The following is a 22,575-nucleotide window of genomic DNA, read 5'->3' as shown; positions in this document are numbered from 1 at the left end:
GGCCATGACTGAGGGGATGGGGCCAAATATTCTCCATTGAAATGAGATGTGCTAATGCTTATACAACTGAATACCAATTAACATTGGCCTACCACTAATGGTTCCCCTTGAACTGACCTAATCACAAACTAATACATGTTAACTAAGCAAAATTTTCATAGTCAATAGACCATGACTAAGGGGGCTGAGCCAAATAATCTCCATGGAAATGAGATATGCCAATGCTTATACAATTGCATACCAAATATCATTGACCTACCACTAATGGTTCCTCATAAACTGACCTAATCACAAACTAATACATGTAAAATAAGCAAAAAAATTAAAGTCAATAGACCTTGACTGAGGGGGCAGGGCCAAATAATCTCCATGGAAATGAGATGTGCCAATGCTATACAACTGTATACCAAATATGATTGACCTACAACTCGTGGTTCACCACAAACTAGACCTAATCACAAACTAATACATTGTTGACGCCTCCGGAAACAGCATACCTATGTCTCGCTTTTTGACTCCGTCAATGTTGAAATTAAAATGGCATTCTTAACAAGTTAGGCTTATATTCAAAGTCAATGAACCATGACTGAGGTACAAAATGTACATGGCTAAACCATCTCCATGTAAATGAGATGGGCCAATGCTAATACAACTGCATACCAAATATCATTGACTAATTATAAGTTAACGTTGTTCCCTTTAAACAAACCTAAACACAAACATTAACTTGTAAACTATGTAAAAGTTTCAAAGTCAATGAACCATGAAGAAGGGGTGGAGCTATATAATCTCCATGGAAACAATACTTACAAATGCCAATAAATTTGCATACCAAATATCATTGACTTAACATTAGCAGTTCATCTTAAACTGATCTTATCACAAACTAATACATGCAAACTAAGCAAAAGTTTCAAAGTCAAGAGGCCATGACTGAGGGGATGGGGCCAAATATTCTCTATTGAAATGAGATGAACTGAATACCAATTAACATTGGCCTACAACTAATGGTTCCCCTAAAACTGACCTTATCACAAACTAATACATGTTAACTAAGCAAAATTTTCAAAGTCAATAGACCATGACTAAGGGGGCTGAGCCAAATAATCTCCATGGAAATGAGATATGTCAATGCTTATACAATTGCATACCAAATATCATTGAACTACCACTAATGGTTCCTCATAAACTGACCTAATCACAAACTAATACATGTAAAATAAGCAAAAGTTTCAAAGTCAATAGACCATGACTGAGGGGGCAGGGCCAAATAATCTCCATGGAAATGAAATGGGCCAATGCTATACAACTGTATACCAAGTATGATTGACCTACAACTTGTGGTTCACCACAAACTAGACCTAATCACAAACTAATACATTGCTGACGCCGCCACCAGAAACAGCATACCTATGTCTCGCTTTTTGACTCCGTCAAGCGAGACAAAAACGAAGTTGGTGACCCTATCTTTATTTTGTATCATTAAAACGGAAATTTATGTATCAACAACATATAGTTTTTTAAGAAAAATCTATGGAGTAGAAATCAGAGATTTGATTATTTTAAGACAAATTTTAGAAGGTTTTTTTCGCCGATTTTATGTGCTTTCTATACAAATGTTCACCCATTTTGAAAGAATTCAATCAGTAATATTTCAAATCATAAATGAGATAAATGCATTATTTTTTCGATTTTCAGTTGTAGTTCATCGAGCCAGAGTTGCATGCAAACTTTTACTGAAATCTGAGACTTAGCCCATTTACTGTAACTTGACCTTAAATGATTAGTAAAGACACCTGCAATGGACAGACAATTAAAATTTCTATTGGAGCAAAGAAGTCCTGAGAAATTCTAGAAAAGAAGATAATTTGACTTTTCTACTTGTATAAGTAAATCAAAAAGCTGAAAGCTCTAAGGAAAAATGATGCCATTGTCTCTCATATTGGGATATTTTTGATGCAAGTCTTGATTTTCACATAATTTACCTTCTGAATCTTAGGAGACGTTTCAGTTCATGGTAGGTAGGGTGACTGACAGTAGAATAGATATGAATTGTTTTCAATGTCTATAGCTTTTTTATTTGTTTGTCAAGATATATATATATGTGTGAAGTGAAGATAAAGTTCTTCTAGTTGTTCTGCTGTACAAAGAAATAGCTCAAGACTACCTGAACAATCTACAATATTCAAAGTAATATGTGAATTTGTTTCCCTTCTTTGTAGAATTATTTAACAAAATGATTATGAAGAGCCTGTAGTAAGCTAGCTCTTATACTCCACATAGTCCTTATTCAAGAGATAAGTTACAGGTGACATAGCAGGGTTCGACATTAACTTTTATACCAACTTGTCCAGTTGGGCAAGTGCCCTATTACTTTTACTTGTCCGAAAGTGAAATCTACATGCCCAAACTTTTACATGCTATTTTTGTGGTTGTAATGTAGTACATGCAGATAAAATATAGTTATCATGTACATGGGGTGTAAATTGATTATGGAGTATGAATATTGATGAATTGAGAAGTCAATAATATTTCCAGAATCCCAGCTGTCAATACCATCAAACTCCTTTTTCCAAGACTCAATGAACACACTTGGCTTCCTTTTTTGTTCATATTTAGCTTTTGACTCGAACTGGGAGTCAGATTTCCTTTTTCAAGGAATTCCACTGAAAAAACTTGCCAGGGTTGATTGTTCTGCCATGATGGCAGCAACTAGACTACACTGAGATACTATGAGGCATATATGAGCCGAGGAGGGAGGGAAAAGATCGACGAATATATGGGAATTGGATCATTTACATAGAGATACTTATTTCATAATAATTTATCTAAGAAATGTCATTTCAAAAACCCTTCTTGATAAACTGACAACTGACAAATTTGTTATTTAAGGTAGATAGGGTGTCTTCCTCCATCTTGTATTTTGAAATACCAGAAAACAATCGGTCTAGATCTTTAATAAAAGGTGCAAATTTTGAGAATAGTAGGTAATTCATGTGTAAGAATTTTAAATTCAATATAGAAAATGACATATTTTATCATATCTATAATTGTATTTTACAAAAAACCAGAATACTTTTGCTTGATTCTATTTTTTTCCAACTTTGCCACATAAGGGGAGGCAACTCAAATGTAAGGGCAGATAATTCAGATAAAGTTACTTTTACAATAGAATGTGTTTTGAATTTACCTATTTTATTATGAAGCAAGAAAACGGGTCCCGTGACCCCATTTTTTCTTTTATTTATCTGAAAGCATACTATTAGAGCTATCTTCTCTTATATTATCTCAAAATTCTATGGTGTATTTTTCGTTTTATGGCAGAAAATTGGGTTTTCCATGCATAATCTATACAAAATCTGTCAATTTTGCACAACCTGTAGCGTGAAAATAAGCCCCGTGACCCATTCTTTTTATTATTTTTTTTTAAAAAGCATGATATAAACTACATTTTGTCAAATTATTAAAAAAATCTATGGATTATAATTTAGACACCCCATCTACCTTAAGTTTAATTTCATTTTCTCTTTCAAGCTTTTACTTTTTTCCATCTTAGGGAAATACACATCCGATGTCAAATTCTAAAGTTAGAACAACGAAATAGACCTTCGGTTTCCATTGGTCGGTGGGAATAACACGTGCCGCGGAAACGCCCGAGTGGTGTCCCGATTGATAACGATAATGACGAAGTAACGCTGCAGCGACCTGATTGGCCAATATTTTTAAACGTAATCTATTTTTGGTAAAATGGGGAATTCAGTGCGAACAAATGACGAAATACACTCATTGAAGGGGGGTTAAGATCACTTTACTCGACCGTGAGGTGTTTTCACTGAGTAATCTATGGACAAAACAACAGACACTATTGATATTGTGGAATTTTAATCATATAACACTTTTTTTTTCACTTGCCCGATCAGACAACCAAGATGATGTTTTTACTTGTCCGAATATGGCATTAACTTGCCCCGGGCAATCGGACAACCGTAAGTGTCGGACCCTGCATAGTTACATTGTTATTTCTGTTACCTAAACATGACCAATTTCTGTAGATTTAGACAATAGTATTGTTATACTAGTTTGACAATTACAAACATAGTGACAACATTTATACAACTTAATTTTATTGCTGATATATATATATATATATATATGTAAACTGAAATCTTAAAATGACAACATAAATTATTGCAAAATTATTTTTCTTCAAATGATTTAATGTTTGGTAGTCATTTATTTCAAATAATTAACCCATACTAAATTAAGGAGATGTGGTATGATTGCCAATGAGATAACAGTCTGATAACTATCCACCAGAGTCCAAATAATGTGGCTGTTGGCAGTTATAAGTCACTTTCAGACCTCAACAATGCACAAAACCGGTTCATTGTTTTCAGGTACCATAGGAAAAAGAGGAGTTGTGGCTGGGTGGCTTACAAGAAAATATAAGAAATATAATAATAAGAAAATAAATAAGAAAATAAGAGAGACAAAAAAGACAGAACTGAGCCACTGGACTATATATAAAGTGCTCCATTACTAATCCTTAGAGGAGCTGCTGATCTATACTTAGAAAAAGAAAGATGTTGAGGACTTAGCCAGAGCGAGCAGAATTTTGAGACTTAGGAACAACAGAGTAGATGTGGGGACACCACATATATAGGCCCATCTGCCCTATTTGCTGCCACCTATTAATATTAATGCCTAGGGTGGTAATTAAACCCATGTGCATTTAATCTGTTGTTCTCTATGTACATGTACATATAAGATATATATCAAATGCAAAAAATGCAGCTGTAATGTAAATATGGTAATTTTACATCATTATAGCCTCATTTTTTATAAGGACCTAGCTAGACCTATTTCTTAGGCAAGGTGTATTACATAACTCTGTTAGCAATAAAATCCAGTGTTCTCCCCAGGATTTTTTTATAGCACTGTGGTAAGCGTGCGATATTAGATTGATTCGATATCACCTTAAGTGTTGTTTTTGCAATTTGATGTCACATTTATTTACAACTACCATGTTGGTTATATTATATTAAATAGACAAAGACCTGCATTTTTTATACATGTGCCATGTGCATTAACAGAAATGCAAATAAGTGACATTTTTATTATTAAACATTTAAAAATTTAAATGCTTAGATAACTTAAATAATTTGATTTCATTACCACCATGACCACCCATCCCCAAATGTAGCGCAGTGGGTATATTTTTTTCTCACTTTTAGTTGTTTGACTTATAAACTAGTTATATATCCTTCACAGCTTCATAATTTACTGACACTTATTTAAAGAAGGTTTTCAATGACAATAAAATGCTCCGCTGGGCGCAGCTTGATACGACCGCAAAGGTCGAACCCTGAACAGTTGGGGCAAGTATGGACACAACATTCAAGCTTGATACAGCTCTGAATTTGGATTGTGATAAAATATTTGACACAGCATAGGTTTCTGACACAGAATGAATGTGGTCTAAGAACTTAAATTTTTTTAATTTACCTATTATGGTCCAATATCCAAAATCTAAATACATGGTTAGATTCAGCATATCAAAGAATCCAAAGAATTCAATTTTTGATGAAATCAAACAAAGTTTAACTTTGGACCCTTTTGACCTCAATGTGGACCAATTTGATAACGGGGCCCAAAAATCAAAATACATGGTTAGATTCAGCATATCAAAGAACCCCATATATTCAATTTTTGTTGAAATCAAAAAAAGTTTAATTTTGGACCCCAACTTGGACAAACTTGAAACTGGGCCCATAATCAAAAATCTAAACACATGTTTAGATTCAGCATATCAAAGAACCCCAAGAATTCAATTTTTGTTAAAATCAAACTAAGTTTAATTTTGGACCCTTTGGACCTTAATGTAGACCAATTTAAAAAACGGGACCCAAAATTAAAAATCTAAATACACGGTAAGATTTGGCATATCAAAGAACCCCAATAATTCAATTTTTGATGAAATAAAACAAAGTTTAATTTTGGACCCTTTTGACCTCAATATGAACCAATTTGATAGCGGGGCCCACAAATAAAAAATCTAAATACATGGTTAGATTCAGCATATCAAAGAACCCCATATATTCAATTTTTGTTGAAATCAAACAAAGTTTAATTTTGGACTCCAATTTGGACCAACTTGAAAACTGGGCCCAAAATCAAAAATCTAAATACATGTTTAGATTCAGCATATCAAAGAACCCCATATATATTCAATTTTTGTTAAAATCAAACTAAGTTTAATTTTGGACCCTTTGGACCTTAATGTAGACCAATTTGAAAACTGGACCCAAAATTAATAATCTAAATACACGGTTAGATTTGGCATATCAAAGAACCCCAATAATTCAATTTTTGATGAAATAAAACAAAATTTAATTTTGGACCCTTTTGACCTCAATATGAACCAATTTGATAGCGGGGCCCACAAATAAAAAATATAAATACATGGTTAGATTCAGCATATCAAAGAACCCCATATATTCAATTTTTGTTGAAATCAAACAAAGTTTAATTTTGGACCCCAATTTGGACCAACTTGAAAACTAGGCCAGAAATCAAAAATCTAAATACATGTTTAGATTCAGCATATCAAAGAACCCCATATATTCAATTTTTGTTAAAATCAAACTAAGTTTAATTTTGGACCCTTTGGACCTTAATGTAGACCAATTTGAAAACTGGACCCAAAATTAAAAATCTAAATACACGGTTAGATTTGGCATATCAAAGAACCCCAATAATTCAATTTTTGATGAAATAAAACAAAGTTTAATTTTGGACCCTTTTGACCTCAATATGAACCAATTTGATAGCAGGCCCACAAATAAAAAATCTAAATACATGGTTAGATTCAGCATATCAAAGAACCCTATATATTCAATTTTTGTTGAAATCAAACAAAGTTTAATTTTAGACCTTAATGTAGACCAATTTGAAAACTGGGCCCAAAATTAAAAATCTAAATACATGGTTAGATTTGGCATATCAAAGAACCCCATATATTCAATTTTTGTTGAAATCAAACAAAGTTTAATTTTAGACCTTAATGTAGACCAATTTGAAAACTGGGCCCAAAATTAAAAATCTAAATACACAGTCAGATTTGGCATAACAAATAAATAAATGTGGTCAAAGATTTTACAAATCTAATGCGCCATACTGTGCAATTAAAGATTACTTTTTGAAATTTTTCAATATTTGAAATTTGAAAAAAAAAAATATTTGAAGAATAATTCTTTTTAATTTCTGAAATCTGAAATGAGAAAAAATTTACCCCCCACAATTTCTTTTTACCCCCCATAAAAAAGATTTTTTTAAATAATTACCCATTTAAATTTACCATAGTGCTAACTTAATCTATTTTATAATAGAATTTAAAATGTGGTGTCAAATCTTTCATATGGATTTTTTTGTAAAAAAAAAAGATGCAACATTTGCAGATATTTTTACTGGTCTTCCTTTATAAATATGCATTTCTTTAAACATAATTTAAAAGCAGTGTAAGGGAAGTAATCAAAACGTTGTATGTGGATTACCTCCCTTACACTGTTTTAAATTGTCTTAATTGTTCATTAACCATTACTTTATACATAATTTAAAAGCAGTGTAAGGGAGGTAATTCAAATGATATAATTTGATTTATCTCCCTTAGAATGCTTTAAATTATGTTTTGTACTTAAGTATTTGTCCATATAAAAATGCTTGTTTTTGTCCCTTTTTTGGCCCCTAATTCCTAAAATTTTGATGTAATTACCCCAAAAATCAATCCCAGCATTCCCTTTGTGATATGGAACCTTGTGGTACAATGTCAGAGAGATCCATACACTAACACACAAGTTATGTCTGGAAGTTACAAAAATGCTTATTTTTGGCCCCTTTTTGGCTCCTAATTCCTTAACTGTTGGTACCATAACCCCCAAAATCAATCCCAACCTTCCTTTTGTGGTATTGAACCTTATGGTAAAATTTCATAGAGATCCATTAACTTAAACTAAAGTTAGAGTGCGAAAACCAATGTGTCTTCGGACGATGACGCCGGTAGACGACGACGACGACGCCAACGTCATACCAATATACGATCGCAAAATTTTTTTGCGGTCGTATAAAAATTGGAACTTTATTTATTAACTTTTATTTACATCTATCAAATTACAATTTTGCAACTAAAATTGCTATATCCTTTAATATGAAAGGAAGAAATGGAATAACTCTTTCCATAAGTACTGAAATGTTATTAAAGATATGTTTAAAAGAGGCTAACATATATTTGATCATATTCCAAGATGAATATGATAGAAATCTTTTTTTTAAGAAGTCTTTTTTTTATTATTAAAGGTGGATTATCAATATAGAAATGTTTGCCAATCCAAACATTACAACCACCTTTAAAATTTGTGTTTGGTAATTTTATGAATATTTGAAATATTGCCACCAGAAATATTTTACACAAAAATTGTCTCCCTTATGCATTTCCTGTTTACACCAATGACATGTCTTTTAAGTATTATTAAAATGCCATTCCTAATCCAAGCCATCCACTGTTAAAAATAGATTTTAAAATAAAGTTTAATTAATAGTTATTGAAAAATGGATGGCAAATCTCGATATTTTATATTTATTTTTCGTGTAGTTATCCAATATTCGATTTTGAAAATAGCAATGCAAGGACAAGTAATCGTAAAATACGGGCTTGTAATGGACAACGGGAATGCTTTTCTCAAAACAATACAGGTTCAACAGTTTAGTTGTAAACTTAAAATAGTAATGAAATAATCGTAGATGTTTCCAAAATGGACAAGACCACGTTGTCCATGTTGTCAGAGAAAGGGTAAAACTTTCCTTAAATACTTTTGGTATGATTTATTGAGCACTGTCTACTCCTTTCATAAAGTTTCTGCATCTTTTAATTCTTTTAAAAAGTGAAAACATTCAGAAAGAAATAAATTCTTCTGCTGACAGAAAAACTTCTGCAAAAGCCGAACTGGTCCCTGCGTTATTTGACCTATGTCTGCAGCTATAACTTTGTAAACAAAATACATACGCACCGCGTGGATATAACAGTATTACTAATTTTTGATTCTTAAAAACTTCTTAAATCTTATTAAAGAGCATTGTCTTTCGTATGGATATCAAGATGATTCTGAGTATTATTTCTTTTAATGATTTAAAAGTTCAGCTGACAAGAAAGGTTGAAATTCTCTCAAGAATTATTTTGTCTAGCAATTGGTTATCATTGGTATGTAAAAAGTCCAAAACCATAACAAAACGGATCTATTTATATTCTGATTTTTTTACGGATTGTAAAGACATGCACATAAAAGCAAAAGCTCGTATAAATATGAAAAATAAACCAAAGGAATAGCTCAAAATACCATTTAATACCAATAAACATATGGACAGGTTAAGAATGAAATTCTGTATAGTACATAAGTATATAAAATACGGAACCGAGTTCGGAAAGCGGCTTGGAAGTCTGGTCAACAGTAAAAGTCATTTTTCCAAAAATCTGAATGTCTAACAGTCAAGGGTATAAGGGCCATAAAAATCATGCACCTAGAGGTACGTTTTATTATCTCTCTAATTGGCTTAACACCTGTTAAACAAGCAAACATAACTGTTGTAAAAACAGTCATTATATAGTTTCCAATAAAACAATAGTCATAGGTTATATTTATTGATTGACTATATGTGCGGTAAAGTTGATTATGTTAAAACAATGTCGAACAATATCTATCTGAATATACATGTAGGTAACAAGCTGATTAAGGTATAAGGCATTGACTTACTAATGGTTTCTTTTAACATGTTTAAACACAAATTATGGCATGTTTCTACAATTATTATTTTTTCTATTTTGTTTGTTCAATAGAAAATAAAGAATCTTCCATATAGACGGGTTTATCTATAATTGACCTAGAAAACATGGGCGCATCCATTAACCTCTCACGTGACCAATCCGCCATTACAACCGTGAAAAATAATGCACGTGTATTGATCAAAACATTATCGATTTTCTGCTTACATTTGTATTTTCTTCATTTTCTTATTCATTTCACTATGGATACTGCCGAAAGTTATAAAAAAAAGGTGGAGGCATTTCTTGTGCAGTTAATATTTGTCCAAATAATTGTAGAAAATTTCAGATGTGCAAAAAAAAAATCAATAAATAATGTATGTGAACTATACAAGTTGTGCCGACTGCACACGATGCTTTTTTTTTAATAAAACTTTTTATGAAAGTAAAATTACACTGGCAGACGAATGTTGACACGTCGTCAAACGAAATTATCTATGAAAATTAATCCGATGACTACAGTGCATCTGCCTCTGTTTGTATAGAAGATCTACACAGTAGATGGATCCAGGATTTTGAAAGGGGGCCGCGGGTCCCCAAACAAGACACAATTTGTAGTGGAAGCGGTAAAAAGTCTGAATTAACCATGAATGAAGCTTCATAAGGGGACCTGGGCACCCCCTAAATCCGTTCCTGCACATTTCTTTAGATAATAATAATAAAAACCTACCCCGAGGCTACATGCGTGTAAATCAAACAAGTATGAAAAAACGATTTTTTTTTATACATGACGACTATCTTTAGGCTGCAAAATGGACAGACGTTCCGACAACATTAACTCAGACAAACATATTGTTAACAGAGGAGTAAGGAGTAAGGAGTTCAAAATTGAATAAAATAAGGAAACCACGTCAGCGTATAAATAGACATATTATGAATGACAGTTACGCTTTATTGTATACTTGTCTTATGTAACTAGGGGCCGAGTGGTCTAAGTAGTTACTACTGTAATCACTAGCCAGTCAACACTGAGGTTGTGAGTTCGAACCCCGCTCGTGCGGGTGCACTCGACTCCAATCTTAATTGACTAGGATTGTCAGTTTTCCTATCGAAGGTCGGTGGTTTTCTCCGGGCACTCCAGCTTCCTCCACCAATAAAAACTGGCCGCCACGAAATAGCCCAAAAGCGGTGCTTAAAAGTGGCGTTAAAACACCAAAAATCAAATCAAATCAAATCTTATGTAACTAAGTTTTCTGTACTTTAGTGGAATAAATACACAATTTACTTTTCAACTACGATATTGCAGATCAGCTGATGCTCGATCGTACTGATTTAAAGGTTAACACTTAGTTTGATGTTTGGTTATTTGGGACGACGCTTTCATATTTCGAAAAGTAAGGCTAGTAAACTATTTTATTCCTGGGTGCCAGTTCTTGCTGAAAAACTTAAAGGTTTTACAAACAGCTGCATCCATAGACAAATCACAGCAAAACTTACTATTAAGGGCACTTCTCTATAAACCTCGTCTTAATGGTCCATATATGAAGGAATGTGTGCTTAAAGTATATATTCACTTTAGTCGGATGGTCCAATATACATCCCTAATGTAATACTGTAATTCAGTATTTCACTGTATTATATATATTGGGGACTTATAAAGGAGTCTAATACAGATTCAGGATGAAAATATACGAGACTTCTGTTTTGGGGTGGTGGGGAGGGGGAAATTGGCAAAACACTAAATGACGCTTTTAAAACATAATTCTAATCACTGCTTTTAATTTACACGTTTGTGTCTTTTGTGGTTTAATGACATTCATTTATTTTCAGCACGGGCCGGAGCATGATGTTATACTATGCATACTAGTAGTTTCATGTCAAGTAATTTTTCTACACTTTGAAAAGAAATTGGAATCGAACACCTAATAACTATATGATAACATGGGCCGTGAAAGTTCAAAACTTCTTCGGCACAATTAAATCGCAAAGTTAAGTCTACTGTAACATATGACCCGACGCACTGATAGCATATAGCGCAATTCATGCAGAGACAAAAGTGATTACGAAAACGTTACTCAATTTTGAGCAGTATACGTGAGTCGAATCACAAACAAAAAAAATCGTTTCTGTGAAAAAGTTTATCATCAAACGGTACATGTCTATAGGTATATTTTTTTCAGATGTAAGTAACCCCGCGCCGGAGAAAAGGCGCTGTCGAATATAGGACCGTTGGGTTAGAAGATTGTTGAATTTTAGGACTGCCTCATTATAGGTTTGCATGACTTAAGAAATTTCTATGAGTTTGATAAAATTGCACCTGGTTTTTCTGATATATCACATTCGACCCGCAAGACAATTTATTTTTATTTATGTATGTGTTATAATAATCAATATTATGATTATAATCGATATGTAACCTGGGATTCGTATTCGCAAATATTATGTCCCGGTTCTATTAACGTATCAAATAAAATGAGTTATATTTTAAGGACACAACACCTGGACTGCAATACACTTATAATTTTAATGCCCATTCTTTATCTAATTACTTTATTATTTATTTTGTAATTTTGCCGAGGTCAAGTACGCTTCACATTCGTGTGTTAATGTTAATTATATGCGGTCTGGGAAATAGATGTATATCTTGTTTACATTTTTTTCACGGTTGTAATGGCGATCGTACTACAACGACGCCTAGGAGTCGCGTCACAAACTAAGGCAGATAATTGGAAAAACCTGTCTATATATTAAAAAAAAAAAAAAAAGACAAAAAATGGGCAAAAAAATTATTCGGTGCTTAAATACTTAAACTTATAAAATACAAAAGGGAGCTTACATCAATAGATATTAACAATTCACCCAAGTTTCACGAAAACTGCTAAAAGCATATTTGAGTTATTGTCCAAAAACTTGAAAGTCCCCCTTTTTCAATGAATATAACTCAGAAATATGAAATCTAAAATTTATAAAAATCGAAAGGGAGCTCACGTCAATAGATATATAAACAATTCACCAAAGTTTCATGCAAATTGGGAAAAGCGTTTTTGAGTTAGTATACGACATGTTGACGATGGACGGACAGACAACGGTATACCATAATATGTCCCGTAAACGGGCTTATAAAAATGCTCAATTACACATTACATTCAGTTACTTGAGAAATTGTAATAAATTACAGTCAACTACAATTACATATTTCAAGTACCCCATGTCTGTTAATATGAAACTTTTCATTCTATCATGATATATTAAGGTGGCTTGGGTGTCTTCCTCCATCTTGGATTTTGAAATACCAGATAACAATCGGTCTAGATCTTTAATGAAATGTGCAAATTTCGAGAGTATAAGGTGATTCATATGTAAGACTTTTCAAGCTAATACAGAAAATGACATGTTTTATCATATTTACAGATGTATTTTACAAAAAAACAGAATATTTCTGTTTGATTCAATTTTTTTCAACTTTGTCACATAAGGGGAGACAACTCAAATGTAAGGAGAGATAATTCAGATAAAGTAACTTTTACAATAGAATGTGTTAGGAATTAACCTATTTTATTATGAAGCAAGAAAAGGAGTCCGGTGACCCCATTTTTTCTTTTTTTTATCAGGCGCATATTATTGGAGCTATCTTCTCATGTTTTATCTCAAAATTCTATGGCGTAGTTGTCGTTTTATGACACAAAATTAGGTTTTCCATGCATTATCTATACAAAATCTGACAATTTTGAAGAATCCAAATTATAAAGTCTAAAATAAACAATTTACAAGGCATGGGCTCGATAATATGCATGATATGTATCATCATTTCGGGTGTATTTTAGTCTAGACGCCATCTTATTATCTATTGAGTTCACCTCAAAAGACTGCTGACGGTCATATACATTGTGTAAGCGATATAAACATAAATATAGATATAAATAGATAGCAAACTCGTGCAATTGATTGGATTTTTCTATGTTGGTTTAATTTCATATTATAGGTAAAAAATATATGTTAATCATCTTTTTTTACCCATGTTACCTGTATAACTTTTAATAACTGAACACGCATAATTCATGCGTCATCCATCTCTGGCTAAGGGTTAAATTAAATATCACATGAATACAGATTAAATGAGGTTGAATTATTCACTTGCAAGTGAATAATTCATCTTCAATGTTTCTTTCCTTACTTTGACAAAATAAAGCCATACTAACTGCCTACTACAAGCAAATTATTTTTGCACTATTTCACTTTCATTAATAATTTTAAAGATTGAACAGAAAAACAAAAATCAAATTAAAATTTTTTTATACATCTCGTAGCATCATCATGAAAAAGAAATAGATAAAAATAATTATTAGGTGCCAGTTAAGGTGGGGGGGGGTAGGACCGTTATCGGGACTCCGGGAGTCGGGTGTCTTTAAGCTCGGGAAGTCGGGATTGATACTTTCGGGATCCGGGAATTCTTTTTTCGAATTTCGGGATGTCGGGATTAAAATTTTTTTAAATTCGGGACATCGGGATTCTATGTTTTTAAGCCCGGGATTTCGGGATCAGGACCCCTCCTACCCCCCCCCTCAGTTAAATAACCAAATGCCGAAATGACTTTTGAAAAAAATAGGTGCCGATTTGACTAGGTGCCGATTTGACTTTTTTATATTGATACCGAATTGACCAGGTGCGAATTTGACTTGCACCCCTTTTACTCTCCGATCATTATGACAAGCCGTTGTGGAATTTAATCCCTATTTATCAATATTATCATAGCTTTTTGACAAATTTTGTACGACCCCGTAAAATTGATTTTATAAATAAATTTCCTAAATTATCTACATTTCGCGCTGGGAATATATTGTGGTAAAAAATAGTTTAAGCGGACATAAAATATGCGTTGGTTGCTGAAAATGAATGTAATGACGTGAAAATGTTTACCTCAAAGGGGTTCATCTCTTTCTTGATCTTTCTATAAATTAATCGACTGGTCCTGTAGCGAAGCACTTAACGCTTAATTTGGTATTTCCAAACCAGAAACCAGTCGTAATAACAGGAAACCTTACCTTACCTCTGTATATTTAACCTCCTGTATAGGAGAACCATACCAGTGTGCACTGGCTACGGTTACATGGAAATGTAACAATAATAAATAAATTATTGGAGACTAATTGCCGGAATGCAGGGTTGGGTAAGGAACCGATTAATTACGAATGTAACAATAATGTTTGTGTCTACGGTTACATTGTGTTATTGTTACATTAATGGACTGAAATGTACGCTGGGACTAGTAATATGTAAAGCAAAATTATATCCGGGTGAAATTTGATCCGGAGGAAAAAATGTCACAGTAGTTGTTGTTTTTTTATCCGGAGGAAAATATTCCCCTGGGATATTTTTTCCTTTGCTGTAAAATTCTATCTGGGTAGTTAACTTATTGAATAGTTATTAGAAAAAAAACTTAACCTTTACAAATACTATGAAATAATAAATGAGTGTATTTGAATTAAAGCTAGATTGTTAAAAAATTGGAAAATAATTTTACAAATTATCATTGAAAAAATTTCCTGAAATATTCAAGTAAATATCATTCTTTTAAAAAGAAAATAATCATGAAACATAAGAAAGAAAACCAGAAGTAATTTCAAATATCGTAATTCGCCGTTTCAGAATCTAATGCATCATGGGTAATATTCTTTGGTGTACGCTGCGACGCCATTTTGTTTTTAAGGACGCCCTAACGTTTACAGTAACTGGTACAAGAAAACGTCAATGATAATAGGTTGGACATGTGCCGTTTGCCCAAATACATTCCAGAAATTCACAAAACTTGAGCTTTTTCAGAATTCCAAAAAACAAATTACGAAAAAGTGGTTAAGTGCCTTAAACTTAGAGGAAGAAAACGTAAATACGGCAACAAGAATTTGTTCTTAACATTTTTTCGCTGGTGAAAAAGTTCTGAGAAATGGTATCCCCGACCTGTCAGTTGGCAAACAAATTGGAAAAAAATGTGAACGCGCAAAACTCAAAAGATAGAAAAAAAATCTAAAGTAAAGCTAGATAAACCAGAAGCAGATGATAATTCAACTTTCTTTCACAAATGAATCTCGGTCTCAATTACCTTTACTGCCTTCTGGTGACGCTTGTCAACCAAACCCCACGGCCACGGAAAATGAAATAGAACAGAACAAACTGAAAGAGAAAATACGAGATCTAGAAAAAGCGCTAGAACAAGAAAAAAACATGACTATCTTATCAAATGAAAAACATATGCTCAGTAATAAACTATTCAGATATAACAATTTCAAGAACAGTGATACAAAGATAAAAGAATTAACTGGCTTACCTGATAACCACACATTTGAGATACTATTTACACTATTTGACAAACCTAAACAGTATTGGTCTTATGATAAGAAGAATTTGGATGGAAATTTAGGTAGACAGAGAGCTTTATCAGCACAAGACGAGTTTTATTATGTATTTACTGAGACTACGACAAGACATAAGTGAAACCGTTCTTTCTTCTATGTTCAATATTTCAATATCTTCTGTTTCATGTGTTTTGTCAACATGGGCCTGTCACATCAAATCAATATTTTCAAAAATTAATATGAACCCTACAATGGACGAATAACAGACATTATGTCCCCCTGATATACTTAAAAAATTTCCAAACTGCGTTATGATTTTGGACTGTACAGAATTTGAGGTTGATGAGCCTAGTGAACTTGATAAACAGTCGGTATTTTGGTCCAAATATTGGAGTCGTCATACGGCGAAGGTATTAGTTGGTTGCACTTTTTGGGGGTCTTTATCTTTCATTTCCGACCTGTTCCCTGGGAGCCGAGGTCATACATCAAAGCAACATGGAAGACACTATTTAAAAAGTATTTTATAACCTTGTTTCCACGAGACAATCATTTGTAGTGGTTTTTGTCTTTTAGTGATTTGTAGCGTTTTTTGTCTTTTTATTCTGGGGTAAAGAGATGGCAATTTAAAAGTACAGAATTTGAGGTTGATGAGCCTAGTGAACTTGATAAACAGTCGGTATTTTGGTCCAAATATTGGAGTCGTCATACATGATACGGCGAAGGTATTAGTTGGTTGCACTTTTTGGGGGTCTTTATCTTTCATTTCCGACCTGTTCCCTGGCAGTACAACAGATGTTGAAATGTGCCAAAAGTCAGGCTTGTTAGATAATATTAAATCTGGCGAGGTATACATGGCCGACAAAGGTTTCACCCTTCAGAGACAGTTTCAGGAAAAGGGTGCGCAACTTCTGGTTCCTCCGTTTGCCAATAAAAATAAGAAACAATTCAACCCACAGCAGGTCGAAAAAACAAAGCACATAGCATCTACCCGCATTTTTGTAGAACAGGCGATAGGTAGAATTAAATCGTACAGATTCTTAACCAGGAGAATTCTGATATCTTCGTGATTCACTGATTGGCTTCAATACATATACAAAACATCGCTTACCTTACAAATTTCCAACGTGCATTTGTCACCGCTGCAGATCCATCATCCAATACTTGTCGCTCACCGTAAAGTGCTCATTGAAAAGTTTTGCAAACAGCTTTTAAATGAAAGCGAAGAAAACACAGAGGAAAACATAGAAGCATTTTAGAGCCCATTGTAAATTTAGAAAACGTCTGTGACGGTGACCCCGACATTCCTGAGATTGACGTCAGAGTGTATGACGACGAGCTAGTGCTTGGGTTAGTCGACTTGTTAATTGAAGGGGAGATTGAAGCCGAGGAAGTGTACAGCATATGTTAATCTGCAGATCTCCAATCCGAAAACATTAAAGAGATAAATAATACCTCTAAACTTCACTCTTTGTCTATCATTAGCTAATATTAAGAATGCAATATTCAAACGTTGGTCATAAGAAATAATTACTTGCCAAACAGAGTTAAACTGAAATCTGAATAGCAAACATGTCATGCTAAAATAGACAACAGCAAACAAACAAACAATCAAACATACAAACAATAGCGAAAATTGAAAAAAAAACAATTCATACATAGCAATCAGCAACAGAAAAAGAAAAGATTGGAACAGATAATTATACATTTGATTAAATAATATCTCCATCTATTTTCCCGATGATTTAATTTAGAACTGGACTGAAATTTAGTTATAAATTGTACTGTGATAACGGGGTAACGGCCCGCATTATAGCATCATTTGAAATGCACATTTTTCTCTTAAAAAAAGTTTATGAATATTTGATATATAAAATCAGTCTCATGTGTAGTCATTAAAATTGTTAGAAATGAATAGAGATATTTCAATAATAAAAAAAGATCAGCACCCTCCCTACATTATATACATGCATTGGTTGGTCAGAATGAATATTAAAAAAATTTTGTTTCTTGGTTGGCACGAGAATATATTCAGTTTTACATATAGTTACCTGCAGCGTCATACATGTCACAGTAATTTATTTTTATCCAATTTTGCAATACTGTTTACCTATAATTATGAACCAGCACGTAACCAGTTTGGTGAAAAGTAACAGATGAAACCGCCAGTCGAGTATATGAATAATAGAAATTGATAAAGAATATTTCAATGCAATTAAAATACACAAAAATACAATTTGAAAGAGAATCGTGTTGTTGAAAAAATATTTTTTTCATTCTTGACATATTTTAGTTGCAATATTGTTTGTACACGGCAAATTCTGTCTGACAATTGTAACTTATCAATTGCATCCTGAACACGACTTGTTATTTTGTCTTCAGTTAATGAGGGGTCTGAATTGAATGTTTTGTAATCCCGTTTTGCTTGCATTTTGTTGGCTGGTTTTCCCATACAGATAAGTTTTTATGAAATGTGTAGTCAGCTATACATGTTTTAGGCAACACCGATTTCTTTTTTGGTGGTTTCCATGTGTTTTGTTTTGAAGTGCAAGGGGTATTGTCATTGATATCAATCTTCTTTTCACAATGTAATGATGAGTCCATATGTTTATTCCTTTGAGACCATTCGATAAGCTGATGCAGGACAGCGGATACATGACCGCATGTACCAGATAATCTGAAAACAAACCAAAACATCATCAGGGACTCTGAGCGAATCTTTCTGAAACATGAGGCAGATTTCGGGATGAGGATGTGGCGTCCCCCATATGGAGCTTTATGGAGTTTTAATTATATGTATGATAAATGCATTGACATTTTACAAGTTTAAATTCAAACATTGGTTTGCTAAGGACCCCCCCCCCCCCTTCAAAATCCGGGGTGTTATCAATATTCAGTAATGCATCAGAGAACAGTTTACAGGGCGTATTAATTAAGTTTTACGGAAGTTGAACTGGGTGCAGGGGAGGATCAAGCCATTTTAAAGGGGGTTCCCAAACCAGGATAAAAAAGGGGGGGGGTTCCAACTATGTGTCCCCATTCAAATGTATTAATCGTCCAAAAACTTGAAAAGGGGGGTTCCAACCCCCCTCCCTCTGGATCCGCCACTGGGGTGGGGTATAGTTATATTCCCCTATATCTGACTCATAGAATGTGTCTGCATGTCTTATATATATATATAAAGCAGTTGTTGTGCATTTCTAGAAAAAAAAGTGTACGTGTCCCTGCGATCAGTATTTTGAAAAAGAGGACCCCAAACTAGCAAACCTCAGAAGTTTGTCCCCTCCTTAAATCTGACTCCGGTATAATTATGTTGAACTGCGCCGTCGAGGAACAGTTTCTTTTACCACGAGTGAAAATATTTTGATAGAAGTTTTCCTCATAAAATTCCGTGACAAGTGAAATAAAAAAAAACTTTTATAATTTTGCCACTTTGTGAGTGATACAAGTTGTCTTTCTTCAAGAATTTAGATTTGTGGTCATCTTTTTAACCACTTTAACGACTTTGGTGTTTTTGTTGATTATTAGGTCTTTCCACCTTTCCGTGGAAAGACCTATTGGTTTTCTTCTGATTATTTTTTTTTTCTTCCGCCTAATTTTTTTCTTGCGGTGTATTTTTGTTTCAAAAGTTGTCGCTTAGTTTTTTGGTATATGATATCATACACTGTCAGTCTATACGCTTTTGAAACTGACCCTGTTTAACCGAACATTTTTCTTTGTAAGAGTTATCTCCCCAAACACTGTTTTTCTTGTTATGAGATCTCCTCCGCAACCGTAAAAGAAAGCAACAAATTTATTTTTCCAAATTGCTTGTTAAATCCTCAGGATGTTAGGTTTTATTAAGACCGAAGCTTTACGAAGACTCCATATGAGAGTTATTTCCCCTTTTGTATTTGATATTTGTGAAATGTATTTGTAACTGGAAAACCATAAGTGATAGAGGCCTAGGGTCTTTTGATTTGAGGTCCTTGGTCCATAAAAATGAAAATGAGGTCAAGGTCAAAGGTCAAGGTCATGTTCAAAATTTTGATTTTGGCTTGTTATCACTAATTTTCAGAAATCTTATAAGATATCGACAAAAGTTTTTACAGAACTGTTAGTTGCGATATGTCGTAACAGGTAAATTTGAGTTGAAAGCGTACGGAGACATTTAATGGGAGTTTTCTCCCCTATTATATTTTAAATTACACGTATGGTGATATAACTCATTTATCATATATAATTAAGACCTAGGGTCTTTTGATTTGAGGTCCTTGGTTTATGACCTTGAAATTGAGCTCAAGGTCATAGGTAAATGTAACGTTCTAGATTTTGACCTTTGCTTTTACCTCATAAGTATACATGATAAAGCCATTGGATTTTGCATTAGGTTGCAAGACATTTGAACTTGAAAAAGCAACCGGAAGTGACCTTTTGTAAACCGGAAGTAGCTATTTTTTGTATTAAATTAATTTGAAAGTATATAGAACCATATATTTTGGGAATCAGTGTCAAGTAAACTATCAAACAATACCAGAAGTGACATTTTTCAAACCGGAAGTAAAAAATTATCTCCCTTATTTATATCTTTTTGCATAGATACCATATATTTTTGGAATCAGCGTACAATAAGCTGTCAATTGACATTTAAAACCAAATTTTAATATTTCATATCAAAATAGTTCTCTGAACAATTGGTTTTTAATTTATTCTACATTTCTGCGTGGCATAATTTTTATTAACCTTAATTTACACCTTCTAATATGTAGACTCATCCACATAGATTCTCATTGGCTGACCCACTTATTTGGAAGTTGATTGGGCGGTAAATTCTAAATGTGTTTGTGTATTCTTTGTGTATAGATGTACAATACAGTACATATGTGACAGTGGAATGTGTTGTTTTATTACATTTGTGTGTTTTCTTTAAAATTTAATCAGACAAATAGTGCCTTAAATGCAACTATAAAAAGTGTTTCGCATACGCATTGACTTCGCAAAAAATTAACATATCTGAGTGACATCACAGCCGGAGTAAAATACAATAAAGTGACACAGGACAAAATAGGAATTTCATTATGACAAAAGTCAAAACATGTGTGAATCTAGAGTGAAGCAGAAAAGGAAGTCAAGGTAGGATATATAGGCACATATATTTCATTTATAATCTTTGATTTTTGTATTCATAGATTTAGTATTACACTTACCCGGCTTTGCACAAGCAAACAGCAAACATGAAATGTAATCTTGACTTTGTTTTGATTTTGCGGGTCATATTTTTTTTATCTGAATGCGGACCTCATGTGTTTCTTTTCTCATGGAAGCATATACAAAAGCTTTAATGTAAAGTCCGTGGCTGACTAAGCTTGTTGTAGGTGCAACATTTTGAAGAGAAATTACAGTGTCTTTAACAAATCCTGCATAAAATATTTTGGCACCACGACTTAAAGTTCTGAAACTCAGGTCTGTTCCTCTATTTTTTGCCATTATTTCAAAATATTTATAAAGTTCAGAGGATGTAAAAAGACTGAGAAATATATTCATTTCGTCCGTTACATTTTCTAATTGAGTCCAGTTGTAAACAGGAAAGAGAGGAGGTTTTAAAGTTGGAAATTTCTCTAATATTTCGTCAGTTAGTTTAGATGTTGTCGACAACTGCTGAATTTTTTGTCAGTGTAGTACGGGTAGTCTGGGTCATACAAGGGGGTTGACTTCGTTTGGACTGGCAGTATATTTTGCACTGTTGAAACCAGTTGTGACTTATTGAGTCCCGCAACTGATATACCGCGACAGCGTAACCAAAATTGCAACTCTGGAACCTTCAACAAATGTGGCAATTTTCCTTGCAGTGATGCCCCCGGTATATCATATTCCGTGAGCACCCATGGGAAATGATCTGGGTTATCTAGTACCGGCTGTGGCGCATCAAATTTTAGTTCTTGCTCAGCATCTACAACTATTTCATTATCATCCATAATGCTTAAAACTAACGCGATCAACTTTACAACTTTGTGGCGTTAAATTCAAAATGGCGTCGCAGCGTACACCAAAGAATATTACCCATACACAAGAATCAGGGACAGCTCTGCGGGTGTGACGTTATCAGTAACCAGCGAGAGAGTATTATCGGACCGATAAATTTTAACATTGTTTTATATGGAGAAAACATGTCAGTTGTTACAAAATGATTTGTCGATATTTTATTTTTACAATCATAACTTGTATCAACACATGGAACGTAAGCGGCCCGGTCAAAGGTCATAGGGGAAAAACCGCTTACATCTGATGTATATTTAAGCGTACTTACCAATAATGCTGTGATAGTCAGGCTCGAGGTTCAGGTTTAAGTGGAAACACTAACTAATCTTATTATTGCACTCTGATTCTCTCTTGGCACTTGTCGGCTACTTGTCGATCACACGAGGTAGAGCCATCCGC

General features: G+C 33.5%; 1 protein-coding gene across 1 annotated transcript in view; it reads right to left on the bottom strand.

Annotated features, from left to right (window-relative positions):
* The window catches only part of LOC127726393 (beta-sarcoglycan-like), a 102,095-nt gene extending 87,307 nt beyond the window's left edge, over positions 1–14,788 (bottom strand). Inside the window, exon 1 of the mRNA XM_052233793.1 lies at positions 14,729–14,788. Coding sequence (XP_052089753.1) covers positions 14,729–14,743 — 15 coding nt within the window. The 5' untranslated portion in view covers positions 14,744–14,788. The remainder of the gene's footprint in view (positions 1–14,728) is intronic.
* Positions 14,789–22,575: the final 7,787 nt, after the last annotated feature.

The sequence above is a fragment of the Mytilus californianus genome, unplaced genomic scaffold, assembly GCF_021869535.1.
Source record: "Mytilus californianus isolate M0D057914Y unplaced genomic scaffold, xbMytCali1.0.p SCAF_17, whole genome shotgun sequence".
In the NCBI taxonomy this organism is placed as follows: domain Eukaryota; kingdom Metazoa; phylum Mollusca; class Bivalvia; order Mytilida; family Mytilidae; genus Mytilus; species Mytilus californianus.
The sequence above is the reverse complement of the archived record's forward strand: the minus strand, read 5'-3'. Positions and strand labels throughout refer to the sequence as shown.